Source organism: Lepisosteus oculatus, chromosome 9, assembly GCF_040954835.1.
Source record: "Lepisosteus oculatus isolate fLepOcu1 chromosome 9, fLepOcu1.hap2, whole genome shotgun sequence".
Lineage (NCBI taxonomy): Eukaryota > Metazoa > Chordata > Actinopteri > Semionotiformes > Lepisosteidae > Lepisosteus > Lepisosteus oculatus.
This window is the reverse complement of record NC_090704.1, coordinates 14,752,279-14,767,497: the sequence shown is the minus strand read 5'-3', so window position 1 is coordinate 14,767,497 and position 15,219 is coordinate 14,752,279. Positions and strand designations below refer to the sequence as shown.

The following is a 15,219-nucleotide window of genomic DNA, read 5'->3' as shown; positions in this document are numbered from 1 at the left end:
AGGGCCTTGCTCAGGGGCCCAGCGGAGTAGGATTCCTCTGCTGGCCATGGGATATAGTAGTTCCGCATGGCAGTGTGGTGGGCTTATTGCTCATTTACTGTCCTCATGCTGTGCAGGACATCGGACAGCCTTGGTGCACACACAGTCTGTATACTGTTTTGGGTCACGTTTTTCTTTGTGTTGCTCTTCTAGCTCATTTTTTTAACTTGTGTATACCATTTCTGTAAACTTGAAACATGGTACAAAGACAAGTAAATCTTGCCTCTCTTTATATAAAGTTCTCCTGGATAAAGGTCTGCTAACCTATTAATAAAATAGTGTATCAGTTCTGAAATATGTATGATATGAAGGGCAAAAGTGCCCTTTACAGCCTAAAAATGTATATAAACTATTTGTTCTCCATCCACTTAAAAGAATGAACAACCTGATTGCATTTTGAGGGTGTGGTCCAGTAGTGTCCTTTGATTCACTTTTAAGAAGCCCCTGGTACAGCTTTAGGCTGCAATTCTGAACAAAAAGACTGAAGAAAGGGTTTGGTGATTATGATTGTATGTTCTCCTTATATTTTAAGTTTTTTAACCAAGACAGTTGATTTTAAAATAAATGAATTTTGATAGTTTGTCAAGATCTTGTTTAATCATTCAGTTTGGAAGACAGGTGGCCACCATTGCATAGTTCAGCTACAGTTTGGGGCAGAATGCTGGTTTACAGCTGTGAACGTTCATTCTCCTGCTTTTCAAGGAGAGGCAATAGCTCTCCGCGTGTAACTTGCTGTCCTGCAGTGGAGGAAATGCTATCCCAGGTTCTGCGTTTGCTCTTTCAGGCGCCACGCTGCATCCATGTACTTCGTGATTTCTGAATTCTGCCGTGGGAAGCTGATCCTTCGATCGCTTCGATCTGAAACGATCTGCAACAGCAGCATGTGTTAAAAAAAACTTCCTTTTAAGAAACTCATGCAGGACATTTAGTTCCTGGTCTGTTATTATGTTTGATTAAATATTAATTTTCCATGTAGATATTGCTTTGAAGATAGGACTAAATGTGGCTCACAAAAGCAGCTTGCCCAATACTGGATTTCACTGTACAGGGTAAACTGCTACATATTTATGTTTCAGTGTTCAATGTGTTAATTGGTTAAATCACTAAATGCCTGATTGATACAACAGGTATTCATACAAATAAAACACTTCCAATGAGACACACTGTTTGAGCTACATCTTCTCTTCACAATTTCTTGTGCAAACGTCTTATCAAACATACTGTATACTAAATCTGTGAACTGCTAATCTCATTTGGCTTTCGAATGTTCCTCCAGTCCATGCATCTGTGGACCATGCAGCTTACCAGGGGTGTGGATATCCAGCCAATTTCCTGGCTCTCTGTCTGCGGATGGGTGTATTTCTTTGTAGGTTCCAGTCTAGCGCCGTGGATGATTTTTAAAAAATTAGCTAGGAGGCAAAAGAAACAAGAAATGTGTGTACAGTTGGCTACTTATGTAGTATTTCAAAACATGAAGGTATTTGAACAACATGTAAGCAGAAAATTGTATATCTGCAGCAGGGGTCTTATGGGGAAAAAAATATTAGAACTGTTCAGCTTTATTTTTCCAAGTTGAAACTTTAAAATTCTGCAGTAATTTCTTTTGAGTTTGTCATTTTAATTACCCAATAAGCAAACGCGTGATACTTTATTCCCACCTGACTAAGGCAATGTAATATTTCTAAGAAATGAAGCGATGGATGGACGTTCTTATGTGACTTGTAAGTAACACCAGGGGGACTGACGAAGCCTTAATGTGCTGTTAAGGACCTTAAAATTTGAAAAGATCCTCCAAAGCTGCACTGCGAAAAGTGTAACGTATAATTCGAAGGACTGAAGACTGTTCTACTTTCTTAACCTACTGCGACCGTAGGGAGACAAAAACACTTTTAATATGCATCTTAAAACCAATCGTTTCTAAAGTGATTAACTTCACTTACGGTCTTCCTTCCCGTCTTCATTGGCGTGCCTCGGCATCGGCTTCCCAGGCAAAACGTGAACTAGGGGGAATATATATATACATTAGATTGGTGTCGATTTCAAAAAGCAGTTTTTTTTATCTTGTCTGCACTTTTCTAATTTTTGTTGGTCAAAATCGATAGAAGTCTCGAGGGAAATAAACATAACATTCAACATAATGATGTTTCGCCGAGACGCCTGTGATTCAATCTGTAAATGTTACTGCTTACGTTTTTTGAAGGGATTAATACTGAATTGGGTGTAGAGTTTTTGGCTTCGCTGTTCTTTCATGATAGTTTCACAGAGGATTGCGTTCTGGTGCACAATATCCACCGGCTCCTTCTCTTTTTCCTTCCCCTTAGCCGCCATCCTGCTCCGTGCTTCCAGCTAGCCGTCTTATCCCGATCAGAAACCAGCAAGAACAACTTGGAGTAAGGGAGAAATGCAAGGTGCTTCAGGAAAGCTGTCAAGTTAGAAAAGCGATAGGTTCGACCACGTCGGAAGGCTGCTTGTTGCTCTGATGTGTAACTTAGCAACCATAAACAATGGACCGAATAAAACTTCAATGTATCGCAAGAGGGCGCAGTTCGCTCTTGTTTGTACCACAAATGCTGAATAATTGAAATTAAATTGATACTACTATTAAACCAAATATTAACTGCGCCTACAAAAAAATCCTGCTTTAATGCTTCTTTAGTTTTAGAACGTCTCCTTTCACTTTGACTGTGTAATAAAATGCAACTCGTGCTCTTGGGATATGAACAGCTGTATTGTGTAATTTGAGTAGGCTGTATTGAGATTATAAACTTAAGAAGACAAATTAGATTTTTGGTCTTCAGTATTAGACTTTCTTAACATTTTAGACTTGTGAGATTGGTACTATGATCAGTGGTTAAATGTTAACTCAAAATACAGGGAGGACAAGTTTGAATAGTTTGTAAACATGAAGGTAAATTGTTCTCAAATGTACTGTATGTGTCATAGGACACAGTTAAATTGAGTTCTTAGGCTCTATTGACAGTGAAGCTTGAGAAGCCGTAGTACAGCACACGGAAGTGTGGCTACATTGTCTCTAGGGAAAGTGAATATATTTTGTTTTAGAAGTGCTCTAGAAAAGCGTGAGTCTAATAGCTGCTTTAATGAAGTCTCAGAAGTGCAGAATGACTTCCAGGACAGAGTTGAAGTATGTGATGATGGGATCCTGGATTTTTCAGTGACTTGAGCCATAGTGTGGAATGCCTGTTCTCTCGGAATGTTCTGAGCTGGCTTTTAGCAAACGTTGGAAACAGAGCTTTATTGTCTTTTATAATTGCGTTGCTTCCATGAGGTTACTCTAGATACTGATTCATTTAATCTGTGAACAAATACTAAACTTCAGCTGCCTTTGGGAGCATTATGGGTGATTCATGGTATTTTGTTCCATTATTACAGCACATAGTCATCTGTTACTTTGGACCAGAAATTAAAGGGCATCTTTTTTTTTAAAAAAAGCAATATAATGGCTACCTTGAAAAGCTGTCCCTTTGTATTCATCAGGCTTAGTTCTGGAATCAGATGTCATTATAACACTGATATTCCAGAATTCTAGATTTGTGTGCATATTCGGATCTAATGCTTCAGGCAAAGAACATAGAAAGCTGACCCTTGTTGTAACTCATCTCAGCTGTATTCCTGTCTATTATGTTGTAAGAAACCATCCAAGTGACACTCCAACCCTCATTATGTACAGTGTAATGTTACCTTTTAAAGTGCATGCACCTCCATTGAGCATCATTGAAGGATGAAGCTGTTCGAATTATTTTGTATATTGATGTCTTTAATGGGAATGCAAAGGCTGATCATGATTCAATCTCTAATTGACTAGAAAGGGAGTTATTTGTATTTTACTTGGTTTGTTTAGCAAAGACTGATGACTTTCCTAAATCTTTCTGAAGATCAAAATCTGGTCCTTTTCCTCGAATTGGAAATTTGTCTCATAATTTAATTCATTTTGTACATTTTATGGGCTTACCCCTGGAGAAGGGCAATTGAGTTTTCTTGTATCAATCTGAATTGTACCCAGCACTGAAAGCTGTAATTCCAGGTTTTGATGACTTAATCCTACCTTTGTCAGTTTTCAGAACCGTCCTCTAAGGTGTCATTAAATGGAGTGATAAAAGAAAGTCTTAAACCGTGTTAAGCAGTGTAATTCCACTCAGTTGTTTTTAATTGACTTGTTATAAAGTAAAAGGCTGCATTAGTCAAAACCACACTGCAATGCTCTGATGATAAAATAGCTTTTGCCTTGTTGATAACAAAGGAAGCACAAACTGTGACGGAGATAGTGCTTCTTGAAATGTTTAACAAACCAAGGTATGTGATGATGGAAATATTAATCCCTGCTCATTCATGTGCAGCTGGGCTAATAGGTTTCCAAGGCACTCTGTAGTCATCTCTGTGATCTTTGATAAGTTTTGACAACATGTTTAAACAACCAAGTTCAGGCGAAATGAATAAAACCAATGAGTCTGGTTCCCCTTGTAGGTTTTTAATTTGCATTGTGATAATATTGTTTAAACAATTCCTACAGTTTAAAAGATGTGAGGGTTTTGTATTGTTGTGGGTCTTCTAAAAAGCCATATTTTGTTTTAGTTGGCCAGGTCAGCTTTGTAAGTATGCTCTTGGTTCTTTGCTCTTATTTGCTGATATTTGTTTTTCACTAGATACAATTAATAACCCGTTGTCACTTCACATAATGTACATTATGTACAAATTAATTAAATAAAGTAATGTTTTTTTAAAACATTTTTGTGAATTATTGCTTCATTAGTAAACGCATGACTGCTGATTCCTTATGAGCTGATCCGGGGGGGCCAGTGAGAACTGTCCAGGCTAGTGGGCAGGATATTTGTAAAGCCTTTATTGAAGAAATTGGGTTAACAATGGCCAAGATACAGCGTTTTGTAGTTCCTGTGAATGGAGTTCTATTCCCTCGTTGGAAGTGAACAGCTTGGTTTGTCTTTTGGCTATACAGGCTGAACTCTAGCCATGGAATTCCAAATGTTTGTGAAATGCTGTTTGAGCGTCTGAGCTGAGTTTTGTTGCTAATGTTTGGGCAGATTTTCCACAGTACAGCAAAGGATTGTGTGGCTTGAACTGTGGCTTTATTGTGGGGTCAGCTTAACCTACTTCAGTGAATTTGGACCAATTTAGCATTCATCCAACCATTTTGTAACCACTTTATCCAGTACAGACAGGAGAGCTGAAGAGCTGGAGCCTGTCTCGGCAAGCAACAGGCACAAGGTGGGATACATCCCTGATGGGACACCAGTCCACCTCAGGGCACACACAGACACAAACACAACTACCCACACCTGGGCCAGCTTTTCCCAGGAGACAATTAACCTACCAGTATGTTTTTGGACTGTGGGAAGAGAAAACTCAAGTGAACACATAGAGAATGCGCAAACTCCACATAGACTACCCCAGGAGGTGAACCCAGAGCCCCCGCGCTGCAAAGCAGCAATGCTAATCACTGCACAACCAAATGTAGTATTAATACTTAATATTGATTATATAATAATACAAAAGCCATTATTGCCTTTTGTCTGTTAGTAGTGTGCTGTTGTGATTGTGTGACAGCATTTTGAAATCATGCCCTTTTTCTGCGTGGCAACCCACACAGATTTATCCTTCTAAAAAGTACAGAAAAATGCTTTGTGAGAATCTTACAGTATAAACTAAAACATTGGAATGGGACTTCCTAGTTTAAACACGGGCTCCTGTTCCATTTGTGAGCACAAGTCATCCATAGCTGCAGGCTGAAAAAGGACAGATAAAACAGAAAGAAAATACACCACCTAGCGTATTGTCTGCACAGACATGCAATAGGATACACTGCATCTGATCTGGTTTCAATTGTATTGTGAAAATAAAAAGAGGCCACGGTGTTCTGTGGGTCCAGATAAATTTGTTTGCTATCACCTCGTGGCACCAGCAAATGTACATTATTATGGGTTTGCCTGGCTGACAGACTTTCCGTGTGGGTTGGAGGACACACTTGGAATATCATAATCTATAAGATAAGCCTTGCAATTGCAGATGGGAAGTTGTTTTAGTGTTGTCTTTTTTTAATTTCAAAGAACTGTGCTACGATCATGAGCGCTTGGCATTTTGTCTGAAAGATCATATTTGTATCCCTGCTCTCAGAATGGAATATAATTCCAAATAGGTTTGGGCTTTTAGCCGCGGTGATTAAACAGGTTACCCTGATCTTACATTCCTTGCTCTACCACACAGTGGATAAGAAAAAAAACCCAACTAACAGCACATGATCAGCAATACCTGATAAGGAGCTGTAGGTTTCTTGCAAGTTCCATTTTTCTTCCTTTGGTAGTTACTTGGGAAAAACACTAGAGGGCGGTCGTGCTCATATAGGATTCAGAAGAGCGGGGACTGCGTTCTTTTCGAATCAGAATCCATTTGTCTTTATAAAAACGGAACTGTAAAAACAGAACACGGGTTAGCTAGCAAGGGAGGCCATTAGGTGCATTTTTTTTCTTTAGATAGTTATGAATTATATTGGTTGTATTACAGTACTGCTTTACAGTACTAATATTTTTTAATGAAATGCTTATATACAGTTTGCAGTATTAGAGCTATGTCAGAATTCAACAGGAGTGATCAAGCAAGAAAGGCTACAACTCAATTCAACAAGGCTGAATTCTTAGTAATTCTGAATAAGTCATCATTATTATTATTATTGTACTGCAGGCAAAATTGAACAACGTGAAGTTAAAAAACACTGTTTCATCCACTCACTGGTTTTAAAAATTCTCATCAAAACTCTTAGCATAGGTTTATACTGTTTTAAGTTAATTCTTCACTGGTTTTACAAATCCACTTATGTTTGCCGTAATAATAAAATGTGTGTCATCATTTTTGTACTAGGCTGGTGATTTTTATTTGTGACTAATGATAGCAATGTCATGCGCTGGAAAAACAAAACATTTCTAAAGCTGGTTTTCAATGAGAGTTCTACAAGAGAATTCCTTAGGGAAAACAAAGTTTACCTCATACCTGCAATATATACTGTACTGAAGTATCACTTGTGATGACCATCATGTGTTCAACAGACCTACAATTAGACTCTAATGAACTCTTAAATATGCTATCCTCTTCCTTTGTTCGTGCTTTCTGGGTCCACACAACAACTGTGTCCTGGAATTCTGTCACCAGAGGGGTCTGGGGGGTCTGGAGGCTGAGTTACATTCACATTTTTTCACGTTTTACTGTGTTACAATTTGGAATTATAATGTATTTGGGATTTTTCGCCATTGATAAACACAAGTCAACAATCACTTGTTTTCTGTTTTTTAATTATAATTAATTTAGGAGGATGTGTAGAAATATGTTTTCACTTTGACATTATGGATTGTTTTGTATCGGCAGAAAATCTCAAGTATATTTTGACTCTATATTATAACATAGTAAACTGTGAAAAAGTCTAAGGGTCTGAATACGTTTGATAGCCCCTGTACATACATAGGAGTGGGTAGAAAATTACAGTCTATTATGTTGGCTGAAGGAATTCCTACTTTAGCTTGAGTGTTGTGGATAGAAGCAACTTATGGAGAGTTGTAGTAACGCTGATGGATCTATTGCATATATATACTGTATGTATGGTACAGTAACTAAGGACATGGATAAGGACTTGAGATAACAAAGACACTTTAAAATAAATTGCAGGTAAAACAGATAGTTCTACAATTTCTTATAGGTAAATAATTGCATAATCATTCACCTCTCTGCTGAGAATAATGTACAAAATAATGGTTTGTAATTTTCTATAAGAAGATGGAATGTGTGTTAACTTTTCACTTCTGTAGATCTGTACGGTAATAAGCACAGTCGTATCTCCTATATCTCTGCTTTTGACTGTTGCATGAGAAGAATTCTTTTCTACAGCACCGTGTTTATTTCATCACCACAAATTCAGTGGCTTCCTCACCTGAAACTGTGCTCGCCACTCAGAGTGAAGGGTTCACTTCTCAGGTCTCATTCCTCACTCAAGTGGGAGTTTGTCTGGTAAGAGGAGCTCCTCAGACACGCCTGGGAATGCTGTCAAAAGCGGATCGGACAGACAGGTGAACAAGGAACAGACAGCGGGCATCGCTGAAAGTGAAAACCCCCGTAATTAGTGGTTACTTTTTTTAACATTCTTTAAAGGGATGCAGTTGAGAGTTTCGTTTTTAAACTGATGTTCTTCTCGGTTTACTTTACAGTTAAGTATCAGCTGTCATTTTTAGGAATGCAAGGTTTTGTAGAGTGGAAGATCTTATGAGTGACTGGGAATCTGTTGCTGAGGGTTTCCATTGTTGCAATACATCTGAGGATCTCATTCAGGTTCCTGAAAGAAGCCAGGGGATTTGCTTCCACAATAAGACTGGGCTGCTTGTTCCATACTCCATATATCATAACAGGAGGATATCATGCTTTTTTTATCTCAGAAGTGTGGCTAGCATGCCTCTCTATTTGTATTATTGATGCATGAAATAGTGTTTCTGAATGGGGCCTTTTCTTTCCTTTAGGCTAAATCTAGCAAACCATGCATATAGCACATCAATCTCACCTGCAAAAATTACTTTTTTTTATTACACTGAAATATCTTATTGAGCTACTCAAGTGTTTCATTTAATTTTTTATCTTTATCTTTTATGATATTGTTATGATATTTATGCTACACACATTGTCAGATTCAGAAATGTATTTCCAAAGGTGGCTAAAACGTTTATACGCGTATTTAAATTCATCACAGCTCTTTGCTTCATAGCTTCTTTGAAACCTTTAAAGCAGGGATGGCAGTGTCTCTACAGGTGTTCATTCTTAGCTTTTGAACAAGCTCAGTCAGCTCATTATTGGCTGAAGGGGACCAATTTAGCAGCCTCTCTCAGGTTCTTAAGGTGCTGGTGCTTTAAAAAGACCTAGAAACCATGCAGACACACTGGCCCTCCATGCTGATATTTGTGATAGTTAATGTCATCAAAAATAAAATCATTAGTGTTACTTTATATAAGTCAAGATTTTTGATTGTCATCCATGAGCATTTGGATATGTCCTAGGTCTCTGTAAGATGGCACCCAGAAACCTCAGTTCTCACAATTTCCAGCAATATACATAATCAAGTCATTTTCTCATCTTCAGTGAGGATCCAGGCACCTGTCATGCATTTAGGATTTTCCTTGATCAAGGTGTATTCTCTGCTGGGTCAATGCAGACCAGACCCGGCCCCTGGTGATTTACATTTGGTCCACAATTTGCAGATGGCAGATTATTGAAGGAGACTGCTGAGGCCTGCCTAGCGCATCAACCTGAAGAGTTCATGTGTGGTTTGGCAGTGTAAAGAGGAGGCCGACAATGCGCACCCTTCTTAACTCACTTTTGTGTTATTATTGAACCTCTAGAGAATTGCACACCAAGCTCATTCAGTCAATTTCTCCATGAACGGTTTTGACCAATGCCAGTTCATTTTAATGCGCTTTTAGAAATTGGGCTATATCCTGACTGGTGCACTTGGTTTAATGAGATATCTGCCCGATCACAGCTGGCACTAGAAAGGATGAGGTGATTTGGACACACTGCTGTGTCGGCTGTCAAACCAGGATGAGTCATAGAACAGTGTTAGTGGTGCTGCTGGGGGGAGTATTGCTAGTAAGAGGCCTTGATTAGTGATGAGACCAAAAACCATCAGCTCAAAATCTAAAAATGTATGTCAGTGACATATGTCTGTGCTGGGCTATTTTCCCGTCCATCTTCTCTTACAGCTCACATGCCCAAATTTTAGTTAATTTAAATTAACTTTATCATTATTACTTTTCGGCCCTGGGCTCAATTCCCAGCATGGACTGCTATCTTCGCAGTATTTTCACGCTCTCTCTGTGTTCAGATGGGTTTCCTCTCATAGTCTAGATACATACTGGTGGGTTAGTTGGCTTCTGGGAAAATTGACCCTTGTGTGAGTATGTGTGCCTGTGTGTGCCCCGTCCAGGGTGTACCCTGCCTTGCACCCGTTGCCATGTGAGATAGGCTCTTACTCCCCTGCAACCTTCAATTGGATGAAGCTGTTAGAAGGTGGATGTATTTCTTTAAAGGTGGGATTAAGAGCACAACAAATTCATAAAATGCAAAACAAAAATATATATTTTTTTATTTTGAATTGAACCTTGAACACACTTCCCCCCTCCTACTTATACATAATTTCTTATGGGAAATTAGTGTCTAACAAATGCAATTTCAGCTTCCAGGAGATTTTTCTGTGATGCATCTATCATGTTACACCACTTGTCATCCAAACCCATTCAGAGATATTCAAGGGGTCTCAAGTCCGGTGAGCAGGGCACATTCTGTCTTTTCTAACTGTCACATTCTCATCTTACAAGAAAATAATTGTCACAAGAGCAGCATCGAGTATTGTCCTGTTCTGTCCTGTCACTTCAGGATGATACAATAGGAATGGCAACAAGTGAGGCCTCGGGCCTAGGTCTATGTGCAGTCAATCTCCTGAAGGAAGCACTATTATTCAGGCCATCACAGTTGGAGATCCCCATCTTTTGGTCTGTTGTACACAAGAATTAGTGTACTGAGTCATTCTACCTGTCTGTGCCACATTGGCTTAAGTCAATTAAAGTATTCTACACAACACCTTGGTTCATTGCTAAAGTTGCTGACACCACCTCATTCCGTTGTATCGTTTAACACTGGGCCCCTGTTTAGTTGTTACCTTGTTACCTTGCAAGTGATAACTGTTTAGGTGCCCTCTATCAAATTGCTTTTGTGCGTGTTTTCGTGAACTGGTGGACGGGACAGCATCAAAGCCATCATGATGATGTGTCAGTGTCGGTGAAGTGTCATGACGCGTGGTCTCCTATACTATGGTCTGACTATGTTTGGCTGCAACACCATTGCCAGGTTAGGAATCGCTGCCTGTTTAGACACCAGACTCTGGGCGCCAGTGTGCTGACATGACACAGCCTCCAACATACCGATGAGACAAGGGCTTTGTTCTTTTGAAAACTGGGACATGTTTCTTCCTTTCTATGTTTTTCTCTTTTGAAAATTCTCTCTACACTTGCATTCTGTAGGTTGAATCACCCCAGCACCTGAGCCAAATCAACCATTAATGAAGTGATTTAGAGCTTATGCAAGTAAGTCCCTACATTGTATAATGGTCATCATGAACATGCAGTTAATCAAAATGATTGCAACAACATGTAAACAATATACAAAATCCTTCTACCTTTTTTAAAAAAAACATACATGCATTGAGTGATAAGTTTCTTGTGTTGCTCATTATACGTTTCCCTTTATTCAGGACATACAGGAACGAAGATGTAAGTTCTAATCAGAATCTGGTTTTGTGAAATACACTGGCATTCCAGTTATACTTAAAATCTCTTGATGGCTTCTGTTTTACTTGGTGACTTGGTGACAAATAAACAAATTACGTATTGGATTTCCAAACAAGAATCCTTCCATGTTTGCAGATTGTCAGTTTGGACCCTGCCCTGTTTTAAATGCACAAGTAACAGAGCCGTGTCTGTAAAACTGAAAGAGTAAATGGTAATATTGCTCTCAGCCGTGCATTGTCCATTAAGGTAACTTACATGTGTCTAGACAGTGATGCCTTGTGATGTTCTAAGAGGCAGTGTGAGACTTAGGTTTTCAACATTGAATCCATCTGATCAGCTCCCAGTTTCCCCGTACTCTCTTTTTTCCAAGTAGAATTCCTCTCTTCTGAATATTTCAGCCAGGAAAAATTAGAATCAATACATGTCCTGTGACATCGGTTATGTAGGTTTATTTCATTGTGAGAACTACAAAGTGTGTATGGGTTATTTAAGTTGTGATTAGAACTGGTTTAATAATGCTATAAACTCTTTTTAAATAGGGTGAAAAAATAAATGAATATGTCTATTTCTGTTGAATATCTTTTACTAGAAGCCAGATTGTACCTCTACTTTAATTTTGTGTACTGTTTTATTAAATTATAATTTGTTAAATTTATATGCTGTAGAATAACTTTCTGAAACAAATTTGATGACTTAATATTGAACTGTAATATCACATTTTGTGATATCATTGTCACATTGATCACATTGTGTAATATCACATTTTGTGATATTACACCTTCAAAGTTCTGTCAGAATGTTATGTTACATTAATGCTCAGATGACCTTTCTAACTCTTAAGAGAACATTAAGATTGAAGATGATTTGTGTCTAAGTGGAAGCTGAACAACTAGGTCACAGTGTCCTAGAATTTTAGATCTTTATTACAGTCTTTAAAATTTGCTGGCTTCTTCCTGGTGTAATCTCTGCTTAAAGCATTTAAGAAGTTCACCTCACATGCCCCAATTTCCACACCACCACAAAACAAATAAATAAAACTGCATATATGATTATAAAACCAAGGGAATAAACCATGTCTTTGCCAGCAGTGAGAATTATTTACAACCTAAATCTGTTAATGGGCAGAGGATAACAATCTTCTCTGTTGAGTAGTTTAGTAGCTAAGTGAATCTAAAATGCCCTTCAGACACGTTTTAGAAGAGCCCAGAGTTTGGGCCTCAATTTCCTGAGGAAGTACCACTTTGTGATTTCATTGTTTCCCCTTGATCCTGTGTCCTTGTTTTTCTATTATGTATGGTGCAATCCTTTGGATTCACTGGGTCTATAATCTGTGGAATTTTATATGCTTGGATCAAATCTTATTTGTTCTATTCTGAACATATTTAGTTTTAGACTATAAATGACAATTTTCTTATATCCGGATGCAGTTTTCTTATTAACTCTTAAATCTGGGTTTGAAAATTGGCATATTTTTGGTCCCTAGCCATTAAAAGGTTGTGCTGGTGCTACAGTATGGTATTATGTGACAATTGCTGTCTTCTATTGCAAGGTGTCTTCAATACATTTCTGTGCCACACGTGACATATTAGCACCTATTGCTTATTTTAATATCAGCCCTACTTTAGATTGTAGTTGGTTCATACTCAGCATGTTCCTATTACAGCACCTGTGCTCGAGATGCTTTTTATATTCTCATTACTCAGCTCTGCTGCCTTAGACTCTGGTCACCCAAGTGATAGAGGCCTCCGGTGTCATCAAATGGCAGGTTAGCAGTTCTTACAGTCCCTTCAGAGACCAACCCACAACTTTCATTTCCCAGCTCTTCCAGTTGTGTAATGTGTTTCCCTGCAGAACTGCATTCCCCTTTAGTGTTCATGCCATCACAAGGTCTCCTGATACTGGAACATCCGGTAAAGAGTTTGATTTTATTAAGGCTGATTAATCTGGGGTTAGATGCACCTTAAAAGTCCAGGATTACTGCATGCTAAAGACCAATGGTGGGCCAAATGACCCTTTTTTTTTCATTGTATTATTGTAGCTTTCATTCTCAGAAAGCTGGTCTAGGATGATAAATAAGTTGTACTTGTGCCAGAATGAAAATTAAAGCACTGATTATACCAGAGTGTGAGGCTGGTTGTGCTTGTGAGCAGTGACTTAGAAACAGTAGGTGGTAATTGCTGAGGGTAGGGGACACAGTTGTACAACCTACCTGTGTTTTCAGTTTCTGGGTGAATCTTATTTACTTTGTAGGTCAGTTGAGGTTTAAATAGATTTGGTATGGGCCTCTAACCAAAACTGGGCCCAACACATGCCTGCCCATCCCTGAGTGTGAGAGGTAATAAAAAATGGTTTGGTGCAAGGCATAATTGCACCATATACAGTACATGTTATGCAACCCTTTCAGAAATACTCATGGATTCCAGAAAACTGTGCTAACAAATTTCTCAGGTTACCTGGTGGTGTCATGTTCTAGCTTAGACCATGCCAGTCTGATTGTTCAGCAGGTTTTCATGCCTAAAGCGAGCCAGAACACACATTTGACTTGATGTTGACAGCTCCTATTAAGAAAAAGGCTTTCCTCTGAAGAGCATCGGCAGCACACTTAACAGTGGGACAGGTGGAAAAATCCCCTGGATGTGAAATTTGATGTGCCCTGTGATTCATTTGGCTTAAGAATACTGTCTGGGTTCCTTAAAGCCTGCCAATCTTTAGAGTGCTGTCAGTTACACAAACAGCTGTAGGTCCTACATAAAGACAAGCAAAATTTGTTTCATATTAATTTCAGTGCACTGAAAAGCCTTATCCACAGTTACTGTACACTGACAGCAGTAGGCATTTGTTTAAACAAAAGCCTCCTTTGTGTAACATCTAGTGAGCCTGATTTTCCTTTTTACCTATGAAGCCAGTAGCTACATTTGGATCACAATCAACTGTGCTTAAACATGTTTATAGCTATGAGATGTCATTATAAAGCTTGTGAGAAAGATATTTTGGTGCACTGTACATAATCAGCGTAGATGGACTATTATGCACTCATAGAAATGACAGAGAAGCTTGTTGCCTACAAACATATTTTAATAAAATTGGACAATGATATGCAGTTTTATTACAAATTGCAACATCAACAGTATAACAACAATACATAATACAGTAATTCAACATATTGCAATAACAGAAGCAATATCATCTGCAGATAGTATTTCAATACCTAAATGGATTATAAGTTTTAAAAAGAACAGTTTTCTATAAATACAAAACCAGTAAAACCCAAGCTGCTAATATTACAGTAATACAATGGAACTAGCAATGCAGGAACATAATCTAATGTTAAGTATATATATACTACTGTATATCCAACCTTCCATTTTCTAACCACTTCAATTCAGGGTTGCAGGAGAGTCAGAGCCTATCCCAGCAAACAACAGGCGCAAGCCCATCACAGGGAAGACAGACACTCACGCAAGCACTCACACCAGGGCTGGTCTAACAGTATGTCTTAAGACTGTGGGAAGAAACACGAGCACCTGGAGTAAACCCACGTGAACACTAGGAGAACACGTAGACAGTTCCAGAACTGAACCCAGAGCCCCAAGGCAGCAATGCTAACCACTGCTGCTCACAAACATACATGTCATGTCATTTGCCAAACCGCTTTATACCATCCAGGAGCCTACCCGGCAAGCAACGAGCGCAAGGCAGGGTACACCCTGGACGGGGCGCCAGTCCATCACAGGGCAAGTGCAAGCCAATCATACATGGGGACAATTTGGAGACCGCGGGAAAGGCTGAGGGGGAAATTTGGCCCGGACACAGGAATAACTCTCTACTCTTATTG

At 38.9% G+C, this 15,219-nt stretch overlaps 1 protein-coding gene across 1 annotated transcript; it reads right to left on the bottom strand.

Moving 5' to 3' along the window:
* Positions 1-608: 608 nt before the first annotated feature.
* Positions 609-2,520, bottom strand: cfap144 (cilia and flagella associated protein 144). Its single transcript, XM_015355421.2, has 4 exons — positions 2,229-2,520; positions 1,980-2,039; positions 1,345-1,448; positions 609-907 (listed from the first exon to the last, which is right to left on the bottom strand). The coding sequence occupies exons 1-4, from the start codon at positions 2,365-2,367 to the stop codon at positions 794-796; spliced, it is 417 nt and encodes a 138-aa protein (XP_015210907.2). The 5' UTR covers positions 2,368-2,520; the 3' UTR covers positions 609-793.
* Positions 2,521-15,219: the final 12,699 nt, after the last annotated feature.

Bases quoted from the DNA above. Each gene is read 5' to 3' on its own strand.
- cfap144 (XM_015355421.2), bottom strand. From the start codon at position 2,367: ATGGCGGCTAAGGGGAAGGAAAAAGAGAAGGAGCCGGTGGATATTGTG. The intron at 2,040-2,228 runs GTAAGCAGTAAC...TATTCCCCCTAG, and splicing joins TATTAATCCCTTCAAAAAAC to TTCACGTTTTGCCTGGGAAG. The intron at 1,449-1,979 runs GTAAGTGAAGTT...TTTGCCTCCTAG, and splicing joins TGAAGACGGGAAGGAAGACC to CTAATTTTTTAAAAATCATC.